General features: G+C 45.9%; 1 protein-coding gene across 6 annotated transcripts in view; it reads left to right on the forward strand.

Moving 5' to 3' along the window:
- ARID3C (AT-rich interaction domain 3C) overlaps positions 1–10,008 on the forward strand; it is a 395,250-nt gene extending 385,242 nt beyond the window's left edge. For all 6 annotated transcript variants that reach the window (XM_068272418.1, XM_068272434.1, XM_068272440.1 and 3 more), the window contains 2 exons: positions 402–491; positions 8,446–10,008. In XM_068272418.1, coding sequence (XP_068128519.1) covers positions 402–491; positions 8,446–8,591 — 236 coding nt within the window. In that variant the 3' untranslated portion in view covers positions 8,592–10,008. The remainder of the gene's footprint in view (positions 1–401; positions 492–8,445) is intronic.
- Positions 10,009–15,180: the final 5,172 nt, after the last annotated feature.

Below are 15,180 nucleotides of genomic sequence, written 5' to 3' on the forward strand. Positions count from 1 at the left end.
TTTGATGCAGCATAACAGTTGTTTCCTCCCACATTACAGACTTGTCCTGTCACAGTATGCTGCTGCAGAGGTCTGGGACACGCCCCCATCCTAGCCCACCATTTATAATGAGTATCTGCAGCACAAGCTCATGATGTAGTGCCCATTCTCCAGCTTTCATCTGATTGGTTATTGGAAATAATACAAGAATAAAAACACAGCAAGGAAGCACAGTGACTCTGGCTTCTTTGTGTGGCCTCTGAGCAGCTGTTGGGGAGCTGCGGAGCTGCTGTCACCCCTCTGGCCATGCAGTGCGGAGGATGACCATGAATGATGGATCATACCGTCACACACCTGTATCTCAGCAGTGTTTATGTGTTTCTCGCCTGCGGTTTGTTGACGGCTGTTTTCTTCTCTTCCAGATGACAGACAGGAAACAGCGATGAACTTGTCCACGTCCAGCATTAGCAGCATCAACATGTCAATAGAGATAAATGGAGTTGTCTACGCAGGTAGGTGGTGGCCTCGCTCGCCCGCCGCTGGCAGGAAATCCAATAAGATCAGTGTGTGGCGGAGTGTAGGACGCGGCTCGCTAAAATCCATTGTAATAAAGTCACAGGAGAGGATAGCTTGACAGCGCCAGGAACTGGTCTGTACTGACAGCAAGCTTTCCCTGGTGCCTTCATACGGGGCTTCCACACCAGCCTGAAAGAGAATCTTTAAAAGAAAAAAGAATCTTTTAAAAAAACGCCCCTGGGGGTACTGCCTTGGTTGGGGGAAGCCTCTGGATCGTAATGAAGCTGTAGAGATCTGTAGAGGGGATCCAGCGCTTTCAGACACAGAGCAGCAATAATATGTACAATAGCCGCTGTGCACATGTGCAGTAGCATCTCTCCGCTCTGTCTCCTGCGGAAATGGCCGAGCACCATAAGGTCCGCTATACTGCGCAGGCGTATACGGCTCGCGTCTGTGCAGTACAGCGGACCTGATCAGGCTCAGCTATTTCCACCAGAGCCCAATCGGGGAGACGCTACTGCGCAGTGTGCGCACGTCGACAGGTGGCCGACAAGGAGATCCTCAGGTGGTCCCAGTGCTGGATCCCCTCTACTGAAGGGGGAAGCACTGACAGCAGAGCTTGCGGATATTGGGTAGGAGCTGAATCGGTGATTGCTGTGAGCCAATATTACCAGTCACGTCTTAAAAGGACATGGACAGTTCTGGTCTTCAAGGGAACAGAGCCAACTGGTCCCAAAAAGGTTAAAGGGAACCCGAGGTGAGAGGATATGAAGCCTGACATGTTTATTTCCTAACAATGCACATTGCCTGTCCTGCTGATCCTCTGCCTCTAATACATTTAGCCATAGACCCTGAACAGGCTTGCAGCAGATTAGATGTCAATGACAAATGTGACAAGATTAGCTGCATGCTTACTTCAGGTATGTGATTTACACCCCACTGACCAGATAGATCAGCAGGACTGCCAGGCAACTGGGATTGAACTGGGAAGGAAATAAATATGGCAGCTTCCATAGCTCTCACACTTCGGGTTCCTTTTATGCAGCTTTCTACATTAGTAAAAGGGAAGTGGTATTTAGTGCAATGATTGCTCTCCCATCCTGATAGGAGACAAAGTGCCTTCAATCTGCCTACAATCCTCAGAAGTAAGGCAGTTTGGTTGCAGTTGAGCCACATTGGCATTGCATTCTCATTGGCCTTAAAGGGACACTTAAGTCAAACAAAAAAAAATGAGTTTTACTCACCTAGGGCTTCCAATAGCCCCCTGCAGCTGTCCGGTGCCCTCGCCGTCTCCCTCCGATCCTCCTGGCCCCGCCGGCAGCCACTTCCTGTTTCGGTGACAGGAGCTGACAGGCTGGGGACGCGAGTGATTCTTCGCGTTCCCAGACACATTAGCACCCTCTATGCTGCTATATGGTATATGATATATGCTATAGCAGCATAGATGGCGCTATTGTGGCCAGGAACGCGAAGTATCACTCGCGTCCCCAGCCTGTCAGCTCCTGTCACCGAAACATGAAGTGGCTGCCGGCGGGGCCAGGGGGATCGGAGGGAGACGGCGAGGGCACCGGACAGCTGCAGGGGGCTATTGGAAGCCCCAGGTGAGTAAAACTCTTTTTTTTTTTACTTAAGTGTCCCTTTAATATCTTCCCAGAATGATCTCAGCCTAATAGGACATGCTGTGCTGAAAGCGACCCGCCCACATCCTGAATGGCACCTGGCATGCCGGACACAGCCCCCCTCTCCCCGCGTGCATCAGAGCGTAAGCCCGGGAGCAGGCGTGGCAGTCGCACTTTGTTTAGGGTTCTGCTTTAGTAAGATGTGTAACCCCATCTGGTAACACTATCAGGCCTGAGACCTGTGCAATGCACCACTAGGAGAGGCTAATGTGCTATACATAGAGGGCTAATGTCAGCTTTGGTGATAAAGAATTAGAGGCCTCTCATATATCATGTCAGATCACAGCTGTGATTGGGTGATGACACCAGCTCACATTCCACAGCTAACATGTGACTGGCCCAGCAGCCATAAGGCCACATGTGTGTGTAATATATAGAGCACAGAAACCCAATAAATGCGCTCATCTTCCAGGGAGAGCCACACCCATCACTGCTGTCACCTACTGTGGCCAATAAATCCCCTCCTGTCCAACCTCCACATCCAACATGGCTGCCTTGCGTATGGCCACATGTGTGTGTAATATATAGAGCACAGAAACCTAATAAATGCGCTCATCTTCCAGGGAGAGCCACACCCATCACTGCTGTCACCTACTGTGGCCAATAAATCCCCTCCTGTCCAACCTCCACATCCAACATGGCTGCCTTGCGTATGGCCACATGTGTGTGTAATATATAGAGCACAGAAACCTAATAAACGCGCTCATCTTCCAGGGAGAGCCACACCCATCACTGCTGTCACCTCCTGTGGCCAATACATCCCCTCCTGTCCAACCTCCACATCCAACATGGCTGCCTTGTGTAAGGCCACATGTGTGTGTAATATATAGAGCACGGAAACCCAATAAATGCACTCATCTTCCAGGGAGAGCCACACCCATCACTGCTGTCACCTACTGTGGCCAATAAATCCCCTCCTCTTCCAGGGAGAGCCACACACATCACTGCTGTCACCTACTGTGGCCAATAAATCCCCTCCTGTCCAACCTCCACATCCAACATGGCTGCCTTGCGGATGGCCACGTGTGTAATATATAGAGCACAGAAACCCAATAAACACACTCCTCTTCCAGGTAGGTCCACACCTATCACTGCTGTCACCTACTGTGGCCAATAAATCCCCTCCTGTCCAACCTCCACATCCAACATGGCTGCCTTGCGGATGGCCACGTGTGTAATATATAGAGCACAGAAACCCAATAAACACACTCCTCTTCCAGGTAGGTCCACACCTATCACTGCTGTCACCTACTGTGGCCAATAAATCCCCTCCTGTCCAACCTCCACATCCAACATGGCTGCCTTGCGGATGGCCACGTGTGTAATATATAGAGCACAGAAACCCAATAAACACACTCCTCTTCCAGGTAGGGCCACACCCATCACTGCTGTCACCTACTGTGGCCAATAAATCCCCTCCTGTCCAACCTCCACATCCAACATGGCTGCCTTGCGTATGGCCACATGTGTGTGTAATATATAGAGCACAGAAACCCAATAAACACGCCCCTCTTCCAGGGAGGACCACACCCATCACTGCTGTCACCTACTGTGGCCTATAAATCCCCTCCTCTTTCAGGGAGAGCTACACACATCACTGCTGTCACCTACTGTGGCCAATAAATCCCCTCCTGTCCAACCTCCACATACAACATGGCTGCCTTGTGTATGGCCACATGTGTGTGTAATATATAGAGCACAGAAACCCAATAAACACGCCCCTCTTCCATGGAGGACCACACCCATCACTGCTGTCACCTACTGTGACCACCAATAAATCCCCTCCTATCCAACCTCCACATCCAACATGGCTGCCTTGCGTATGGCCACATGTGTGTGTAATATATAGAGCACAGAAACCCAATAAACACGCTCATCTACCAGGGAAGACTACACCCATCACTGCTGTCACATACTGTGGCCAATAAATCCCCTCCACTTCCAGGTAGAGCCACACCCATCACTGCTGTCACCTACTGTGGCCAATAAATCCCCTCCTCTTCCAGGGAGAGCCACACCCATCACTGCTGTCACCTGCTGTAGCCAATAAATCCCCTCCTCTTGCAGGGAATGCCACACCCAACACTGCTGTCACCTACTGTGGCCTAAACACCCTACTCTTCCAGGGAAAACCACACCCATCACTGCTGTCACCTACTGTGGCCTAAACACCCTCCTCTTCCAGAGGGAACCACACCCATCATTGCTGTCACCTACTGTGGCCTAAATACCCTCCTCTTCTAGGGAAAACCACACCCATCACTGCTGTGGCCTAAACACCCTCCTCTTCCAGGGAAAACCACACCCATCACTGCTGTCACCTACTGTGGCCTAAACACCCTCTTCTTCCAGGGAAAACCACACCCATCACTGCTGTCACCTACTGTGGCCTAAACACCCTCTTCTTCCAGGGAAAACCACACCCATCACTGCTGTCACCTACTGTGGCCTAAACACCCTCCTCTTCCAGGGAGAACTAGACTCATCACTGCTGTCACCTACTGTGGCCAATAAATCCCCTCCTGTCCAACCTCCACATCCAACATGGCTGCCTTGTGTATGGCCACATGTGTGTGTAATATATAGAGCACAGAAACCCAATAAACATGCTCATCTTCCAGGGAGAGCCACACCCATCACTAATGTTACCTACTGTGGCCTAAACACACCCCTTTTCCAGGGGGAACCACACCCATCATTGCTGTCACCTACGGTCGCCTAAACACACCCCACATCCAGGGAGAGCCACACCCATCACTGCTGTCACAGACTGTGGCCTAAACACCATCCTCTTCCAGGGAGAGCCACACCCATCATTTCTGTCTCCTACTGTGGCCTAAACACGCCCCTCTTCCAGGGAGAGCCACACCCATCACCGCTGTCACCTACTGTGGTCAGTAATTCCCCTCCTGTCCAACCTCCACATCCAACATGGCTGCCTTGCGTATGGCCATTTCTCAGCAACAATGGCAGACAAGACGTTGTAGCTGCGACATGTTTGTGTGACTTATTAGTAGGGCAGAGGATTGTCAGCTGGAGCCTCCTTGCCTCGGTCACTGATATCATGTAGCTACCATCCTAGCTACCTACTGCTTATTTTAGATGTTTACCAATTGCAGAGATATTTGCCTCTCTCCTACAAGCTGTACAATTCTGGAGTTCCGGTGGCTGGGAAATAACGTACATGAGTGTCTGTGTGTGTTGTGGGTGGGGAGGGGGGGGGGAGGGGATAGACCAGCCAGTTTAAGGGGTAAACTTAAACTGGGGGCCCCTCCCTCCTAAAAGTCTGTGAGTCTGGTTCAACATAATTTATTTCATGAAAGATGACATGAATGAATCTAATTAATTAAATTAAGGTAATAGGGGGTTTATTCACTAAAGAACATTAATCTTAAAGGACCACTATTGCAAAAAATTGTAAAATGTAAAATACATGTAAACACATACAGATAAGAAGTAGATTTCTTCCAGACTAGAATGAGCCATAAACTACTTTTGTCCTATGTTGCTGTCACTTACAGTAGGTAGTAGAAATCTGACAGAACTGACAGTTTTTGGACTACCCCATCTTCTAATGGGGGATTCTCAGGGTTTTCTTTATTTTCAAAAGCACTTAGTGAATGACAGTTGCTCAGTTGCTAAAAGAAAGTGTGCAGTGAGCAGGGAGGCTGGCCAGCATCTTTATATAAATCCTTTTCAAGTACTGTCTTTATAAGGAATAAAGGGTATGCTGAGAATCCCCCATGAAGAGGTGGACTAGACCAAAACCTTTCAGTTCTGTCAGATTTCTACTACCTACTGTAAGTGACAGCAACATAGGAGAAAAGTCATTTATGGCTCATTTTACTCTGGAAGAAATATACTTTTTATGTGTATGTGTTTACATGTATTTTAAATTTTTCGATTTTTCGCTATAGTGATCCTTTAACATGTGCAGATAGAGCATGGTAAGATTACCAGCATTTACACAATTTACTTAGCGACTATAACGTGCTTTGTAGAACATTCACCACTTACATTGAGGGGCGTAACAATAGACCCTGCAAGGGATGCAGCTGCAGGGGGGCCCAGAAGCCACAGGGGGCCCCATGGGGGGAGAAGTTTATCTTCCCTGTCCTGAGAGAGTGACAACTAAGGGCAAGGAGAGAAAAATATTTCTGCTCTCTGCACAATTGTTCTAATGATTGCATCTGCTCAGCCACTGGTAAGGAATCATACAAAGATTTGTAGACAATCCCTAGTGCTGTGTCCTTTAGTGATGCTTGAGGAGAGAAAAAGCTATCTATTCTCTGCAGGTTTGAGGTTTGGCGGGAAGGGGCCCCATCCAAAGTTTTGCAGGGGGGCCCAGTGATTTTGGGCCACGCCCCTGCTTACATTGCTTGAGTAACATGCGGGTGCCTTTATATAGCGCATTACACAATTTGTGTAAGTCGCTGTGTAAATTGCGTAAATGCCGGTAATCTTGAAGTGCACTATCTGCACGCGTAACGATTAACGTTTTTAGTGAATGACCCCCATTGTAAGACAGTCTAATGCTGGGCATACACGGGCCGATGCGCCCTTATTAATCGAGCCGCTGATGGCTCGATTGATAATTTCCGATAGGTCCGATGACCCGCCGGATCGATACCCCGATCGATCCCCGCGGGCGGACAATAGCGGGGAATCGAGCGGAAGATAAGGAGCACCCGCGGGGACAAGCGGGAATCGATCCGGCTTCCCGCGGGGGAGACGAGCGGGGATGCGGCGGGATTCGATCCGGCGGTTAATCGAGCTGCCGGGTCGACTCTTGTATGCCCAGCATTATGGTTCTGTTTCCCAGAGATTTAGTCTACCACTACCTGGCCAGCTCCTGCCTGACAGTGCTGGGGAGGAGCTTGCAAACCTAACGTGTCATCAGCCAGAATAAATCTTTCTGAAATGCACAATTGTGCCATCTTAAAACAGAAGGTATTTGTGATTATTTAGATTGGAGTGAGCATATGAGGTGCCCCACAATGCATCACTGCTGAATATGTAACTTGTCCATTTGTTGTCCCTGATAGCTAACCACACCTCCAGAACCGCGGGAATGCAATGTGTCAGCTTGTTAATTGTACAGAGCCACACTCAAAAGTGATGCATTGTGGGAGATATCATATGCTCACACCGACCTGAATCATCGCAAATACCTTCTGTTTTAAGAAGGCAAATGTCTGTTTTGCATAGCGTTTTTAGCAAGAGGGCTTTTTGGCCCTTTTTAACCCCTTACTCGCCCCTAGGAGCTCTGCTTCACCTTGAGCTTGCAATATATCTCTTTTTGAAAAGAAGTCTTACATTGGAACTGTTGAATATATTTCAAAAAATGATCACATTTAAAAAAAAATGAATAAGGATTAAATAAGTGAATTTAAAAAAAATGAATTGTTTTTGTGCTGCAGTTATAAATAAACAAATCATCAGAAAATGACAGAGGTCTAAGTCACTGTATATCACCATAATTGTTGCTAAAACATCTTCACAATTGGCTTTTGGGCCCCTCTCACACTTCCGCTGTTGGGTTGCGCACATTTGGTTCATCGCGACGCAGAAGCAATGATAGCACTACGGGACTATTACATTTTCACTGTATTTGTACTCCCCGCTCTGCAATCAGACTGCATGCAGGACATCCGAGGTGACATGTGACATGATGAGATAGACAGGGGTGTGTACAGTGCCTAGCACACTAATAACTAGGCTGTGTTCCTTTTTTTTTCTTTCTCTGTCTGAGAGAGTTAAAAATCAGGTATGCAAGTGACAGTTTCTGTCTGGGTCAGGACCGGGTCAGACGATAGTGTAGGCCTCACTGATAAGGAATTGCAGCCATCAAACACTTTCCTGGCAGTAAATGGCTTTTGATAGCAGGAAAGAGATGAAAATGGTCAATAGTTCATAGATTTTAGCTCTGGCAGGCTTCGAAGAATGTGCCATTGAGAAGAGGCCATGAAACAGTAAAAACTTAAAAAGTAGATTTCAATTGTGGGATAACTAAAAAAAGGTCATTTTTAGAAGGAGGAGGATAGATACAATAGTTAATCTCATTAGTTTATTTTCACCTCGGATGTCCTTTAACAGTGCAATGTGCACATTTCCACCAGATGTGAGACATACTTGAATGGTACTGTACACCTCACTGTATGACTGGATTGGTATTGTCAGACCTTAAGTATAAATGCATAGTTGTATGAAGTGTTTGATGCCTCCAACCCTGTGCCTCATATGACCCGTTTCTCTGACCTTCTGTTCGCAGGTGTGCTATTTGCCCGTAGAGCAGGGGCACCATCAGGTTCCAGCACAAGCTCCAACAATGGGCGTTCCAGTCCAACGACAGCACAGCCAATTCCTCCTCTCTCCTCCTCATCACAAGGACACACTCCACCTAGTTCTTCCCCGTGAGTCTACGCGAGGTCCATCATCTATCTTCCAGTACCTCTTTAACCCACATCTGGCATCCTCATATGGGTAGGGTGGGCTTTCTCTGAAGCTTGGGGAGGACTCCTGAATCTCTCAGAAGCAACGGCCTGGAGCAGAAGGACGCAGAAATTAAGTGGCATTATTTGACGTCTCTGTGGAGCATCTCTTCTTCTGCTGCAGTCCTGACCTCCGATGGAGCCCCCCATTCTCCAGAGCTCTATTCCGTCACGTGGCAGAAGCTCGGTATGCAAACTGGGAGAGGAACGTTCTGCTGACAATCTCATCTCTGCTCAGACCACCCTACCTCTGACCGTCGCACCTGGAGGACACTGCGTCACAGCGTCACCCAGGTGCTCTGACCTCTGTACAGTCGCTCAACCTTCAGTCCCACCTCCCAAAGGACTCCGTGCATCAGCATATGTTCTCCACAACAGGTCACCTCAAACAATCAAACCGTGAGAAAGAAAAAACTCATCCGAAGTAGCTTTTACCAAAGAGATTAAGAGTTAATTTATTCAACCTTAACATATCTAGTAGAATAGATAAGAGTGTTGGTTTTCTTTTATTTTTATTTTCTAAATCTGTGTTTGCAGAAAGTAACGTAGTCTTTCCAGCAGCCGCCTTTGCTCCCAGGACAATCTTCCCATGGGTTTGCCACCAGAAGTTGGGTCAGATAGAGGAACTCCATTACAGGAGCTGCTGGACTTAACCAAAGAGCCACATCTAGCTTCATAGCGGAAACATAGGGCTATCACACTTACCTCATGCTCAGCAAAGTACCCCAGAATGAAGGCTGTGAATATAATATGGGGGGGGGGGGGGCTTATTGATACAATAAGAGTTGTCTGTAACATCTAATCAGATTATCCTATCCATTCTTTGATTGCCATTGTCCCAGAAGATCTGAGTATGATTGGCCGCTCTGACGGAATAACATTGGGCCTGATTGGTCTCTTGTAGGTTGGCTATGAAGTGGTCATCAAATTTTTTAAATTTTCTATATCATCAGGTGGTAAACGTTTACCACTTTCCACCAGACTAAAGGTGGCCATACATCAGGCAACTTGGCGGCCAATCAACCATCCGATTCGATTAATATAATCGAATTGGATGAAAATCCGGGTTGCCAAGTGCATGCCCGACCGACAAAGCAACCAATTTCGGGATGAAAATTGGTTACATTGTCGATCGCGCATGCTGCAAGATGTCCGGTCGAAGTTGGTTGGTCAGGTGTGCTACGGTACGGCGGCCGATTTCGGGAACGAATGACGAAACCGCTGCCGCCGTAATGTATACATTTAGGTGTGTGCATTTATACATTACCTGTCCTGTAGCAGCTCCCGTGTGGTGTCTGTCCATCTCTCCGGGTTCTAACAGCCGCATACGCACATACACGCTGGTGGCGATTTCATTTACCGTCCGATTTCAGCATGAAATCTTCAGGCAATCGTCCGAGCCCGCCGCATCCACCCCTGCCCCCCCCCCCAATGTATAAAATGTGCCCCCATCAGTGTGTGCATTTATTCATTATCTGTCCTGGGGCAGCCTTCAACGGTGTCTGTCCATCTCTCCGGTTCTAACAACCGCATACACGCTGGTGGCGCATAGTGTGTGACGTCAGATGCTATGCGCCACCAGCGTGTATGCGGTTGTTAGAACCGGAGAGATGGACAGACACCGTTGAAGGCTGCCAGAGGACAGGTAATGTATAAATGCACACACTGGTGGGGGCACATTTTATACATTGGGGGGCAGCGGCGGGGCGGACACGGCGGGCTCGGACGATTGCCTGAAGATTTCATGCTGAAATCGGACGGTAATCGGCCTGTAGTATATGGGCAGCTTTAACAAAGAGAAATTTATCTCTAGTCAGATTTGATTAGAGATACATTTATCTCTTTGTCAAATCTGCCCATAATCATCAGGTCTATGGCTACCTTAACAGTGAGTGATATAAAAAAAGTTGGTGAACTGGATATATTAAAAATGTGCTATCAGCTGGTAAATCTCTGCAACCCTTGCTGACGGGATTTTTAAACACAGAGGTTAATTTACTAAGAGCCTGTACACACCTTAGACTTTTATTATTGTAAATGATCAATCAATAATACTAGCTTGTTTTATCATGTTATGCAATTACAGATCTAAAATTGAGTAAATCCACATCAAATTGGGCCAAATCCCGGCCTCAATGCTCCAGCTTCACTTATCTCCGGACCTGTTTTTTTAGGGTTTAATGGCTATCATTTTGTCAAAACAAAGGTGTGGTTAGAGATCATAAAAAGCAAAAAAATGAATAAATTAAAAAAAAAAAACCGACAATGGTTAGTTTCAGTTTGCAAACATTTGTGCAAAAAAGCAAGAAAATATTTGCTATTTGCAATCTGTCAGTTCTTACAAAATCAGAATATAGTGAAGTGAATAGCGAGGGTTTTCTCAGGGTAATCTTCTGTTGTTTTGGGGCTGGTGTAATTAGGTTGTGTGTGTCAGGAATAAAGGGGCCAGTGGACAGAGCGGGAAGGGGGTACGTGGGGGTCTGCAGACTGCGGCCGATGCTCTAAAGGAGGATGCCACATAGCTTGGTGGGAGAATGGGGATTAATCTTCCTCCTCTCTGACTGGTTCATTTCAGATTTAGGGGAAACGATTTTATTGGGTGAAATTTTCAGTGATTCACATTTAATGTCAGTATTTCGACAGTTCATCCCGCAGCTGTAACTTTTCTTGTGACAAGGAGACATTTAGGCCACACAGTTTTCTAAGGTCTATTCGAGGTTGCAAGAGTCCAAAACGTTTTTGTTCCTAGGAATGTGGTCATTGCATATATAATATATATAATATTGTAGCGGTCTGACAGAAAATCAAACTTCCAAATCAGGAAAATGCCCCCCAAAAATGGCCGCATCAATTTGTCTGGTCAGGGACTGTAGTGCATAGAATGTAAGGGGGACATACACTGGCAGATGGCCACATGATTTTACCACTCCCCCTAACCTTAACTGTCGCTCTGCCACCACCAGTCCACCAAAAAACAAAAAATCAAGGGTGAAACAGTAATTTTCAGGCACCAAAATTTCCCCTAAAGCCACATATTTGAATGGGCACCTGGACTTGATCTTTTTGACTGTAAGTTCTCAATGAGTGATTTAGTTTTTTTCTTGATCTTCTTTCCTGGTGACTCAATAGCTTCTAAATCTCACTATATTTCCTTCATCTGTTGTGGAGGTGGCTCCTTTTGTGAAAGTTCCAGGTCACAGAATAGTTACTGGTACATAAATTGACACGGGGGAAATTTATCAAGAATGTCACATTCAGAACCAAAACTCCATAATATTTGCCCAAAACCTAGACAGGTCAAAGTAGAGATACAAAAATTGACGTGAGGTTGAATTTACCAAGAGCAGGACATGGGAATTGAATTGTGGGTAATCTAGTTACAACTTCTTTCATAAATTCCCCCGCCTCCTGAAAATAGCACTGTGCCTCTGATAACATTACATGTGCACATCATAAGAGAAAACTTCTAGAATGTTGATTGCCTTCTTGCAAAACGATGATCTCCAAGGCCGCTGTGTCTCGAACAATGGCACAAAACCTTCCACAAAGTCATATCCTTCTGCAATGACTTGATAAGTTTCTCTCACTTGCTAAACACTCTACCAGAAACAGACCTGATCTTCTTTGTTGAGGAGGGTTGGTTCTGAGGAACTAGAAGGACTTTATCGTAGCAAAAGTATAGTGAGTGATGTATACCTAAGAATGCCTTATTCGCATATTTACCTAGCGCCACTGACGCTGTTTCCCTAACGATTGTTTGAAGACCAGCTACATAGAAAACGCTGTAAACGAGCAGATGTAACCTTTCATGGCCAAATATCCATTTCTTCCAATGTTATCCTCTTTGAGCACAGACTGCTGATAGCCATACCTCCTAATCGTGTGATAGCCGCTGTTTGAGCCTCATCTGGGGGGGGGGGGGGGGGGGGTTGTTTGTTTTATTTTTGTCTCTTTTTACTAAGTACCAAAGAAGGGAAAAATTCACATCATGTCTACCTCATTCTTATATATTTATAACAAACTATATATAGTATATATAGATATAAAAAATATAATATTATATAACGAATAAGATGGTAGCTTTGTTACATTATGGGTAATTTTTTGGCTCTATATTACTGTGGTGGAAATCTCAAGCTTGTGGAGGTACGAGTTCAAATTTTAAATACGGTAGTTGTAATCCGAGGGTGGAACTTTTCTAAGGCCACTCCCCAGTGTCCAAGGCATGTGGCTCTCTAGTGGTTGAGGAATTGCCTACCTTGACAAATTTCCCACAGTCCTCCTTACTGAATGTCACTTGCTAGTATTTAGTTGCCCACCATACTGTGAGAAACCTACAATAGCCAAATTGCTTATATGGGCAGAAATAAATGATCGGCATTAATAAAAGTCATATAAACATGCAATGAACTTGGTTACAGACTACTTTGCTTCATAAAGTAATTCACTGACTCCTTAAAAGAGCACAAAAGACTGGCCTGGTGGACTTCAGGTTACATACTGGAGATCTGGACCCTTTAGCCAACCATCAAGGTATCAGCGACTTGTTTCACCATTGAGGCAAAAATCTACTGGTCGAGTTGGAAATCTCCAACCAACAACCTGTAGTGATATGCCTTGCTGAGCGCAGAAGATGAAGCACATTTGTGTATATTTTAAAGCAAAAGAAAAAACATATATTTTTGGGCCCAATTTTCCCTAGTTTAGGCCACTATCCAGTTTCTATACCAGTTTAGATTGTATGCAACTTAACTATTTATCAAACAGCCAAATACAAATGACACAATACCTCCTCTAGGCTAAGAGACCCCAAATAATGCTGAGCCATTTTGAACCCTCAAAGCACAGCTCCATCATCTATATGAATGGTGACCAGAACCAGCACAGTGGTCATTCCTAAAATATCACCTCTGTACTCGCTTTATTACCCCCCATATGGTGGGAGATTGGGTGATTGCATCCTGTGTGGGTTTTTTGGTATCCAGTCCAAGTCACACCGTAGATGAAATAGATAAGCAGGCAATCTGTTGTTATAGATTATCTCTTGAAGGTGTTTCTTTGGCCATATTGATTCTCGTTCTGTAAAGCCTCATTCAAATGGTTGACGATATTGACATTTTGGGGGACTGTGATGGCTTCCTAGCAGACTGTACTTTGCTCTGTGGAGCCGTGGTGGATCTGTGTTTAAGCCCATAGTGAGATTCCAGCCATGGTACCTCAACTTCTCCCTCAATGGACCCTTTTTGTGCTGGAAACAAGGACAAGTGTGGACATGCCCTTGATGTTGTGTGCCTGGCTTACTGCTGGAAAACTTCCTTATTGTTTATAGGAATGAAGAATCTGTTTTTCAGCTGTTATACCAAAGATCAACCCTGAACACATTTCACTGTAACTTGAAGCTGCGTTGTTCCAAGACAAGGGAGTGGGGGGAAGACTTGTGAATGATGTAATTATCACTTGTATGTTTTCGTTTTTTACTCTTCTTAAGCTGTTTTCCTTTTTGCTATGTTTTGCTTGTAGAATTTAGTCCCTTCACTTGTTTTGCCACCTTTTGAAGCAACGTTGAGCCACATTGCAGGTTTCTACTGTTGTCGTTAAAGCCGTTAGCCTATGTTCTGGGTACTGAGATTCAAAATGGAGTCACTTAAGCTAAGCGAAGGGAGCCACTTCATGGACCAAGGCAACGTTCTGCTCGGCACCCAGACCTCTATTGACCCAATGGATTGATAAGGTGCAAAGTCAGAAATGTTAAAGAGGCCCAGAGAACAGCTACGTATGTAGTATCAATGTGTATTTAGAGGACATCATTGTGTAATAATGGCAGCAAATAGACCATTTTCTTCAAGATTTTCATGTTTGTTCACTTTCTTTTTCTATGAAATAAGGGTAGTGCTGTAGCTTAAGTGTCTCCATGAGTTCATCCACCTGTTGGCTTTTTGCATTCTTTAGGGATGCCAACAATGAGCTCTGTAACTTTCTGGTGGACTTTAATGCAGGATTATTGATGATGGGGTTCACAAGAGATGTTAGAAGGTTCTCACTGCTTCTGCACATTACCAGACACCGTAACTGTCGTATCAAACCTCTGATCCACTTACTGGGCCTGTATTTAGAGGGTTGAGTGTGGCACCAACCTAACCAGAATCTCTCAGAGTTGACGTTGGTATCCCGGCTGCTGCTCATGGTAGATATAGGTACCTTTGATAAGTTCTAAATCCTTTCTGATACTGTGAATTCTATGTGTGGTCTCCTGTGAATTCTGCCAATCACAGCAACCTGTAGAGATAATGATTGACATGCTAATAACTCCATTATAAAGTAACACTGAAGGTAAAAACAGTGCCCCAAAGGGTTGCTCACCTCGGGTGTCCTCCAGTGGCTTCCCTCGTCCTCCTCCACGGACCCATTCCAGAGCGGTTTCCTCTGCAAAACTGTCCATTATGGTTTGTTGATGGCTCATGCATGCAAAGTAGCACAAACCCAACCCAGAACAACCTGGAGGAGGAGGACAGGGG

Source organism: Hyperolius riggenbachi, chromosome 1, assembly GCF_040937935.1.
Source record: "Hyperolius riggenbachi isolate aHypRig1 chromosome 1, aHypRig1.pri, whole genome shotgun sequence".
NCBI classification, from domain to species: Eukaryota; Metazoa; Chordata; class Amphibia; order Anura; family Hyperoliidae; genus Hyperolius; species Hyperolius riggenbachi.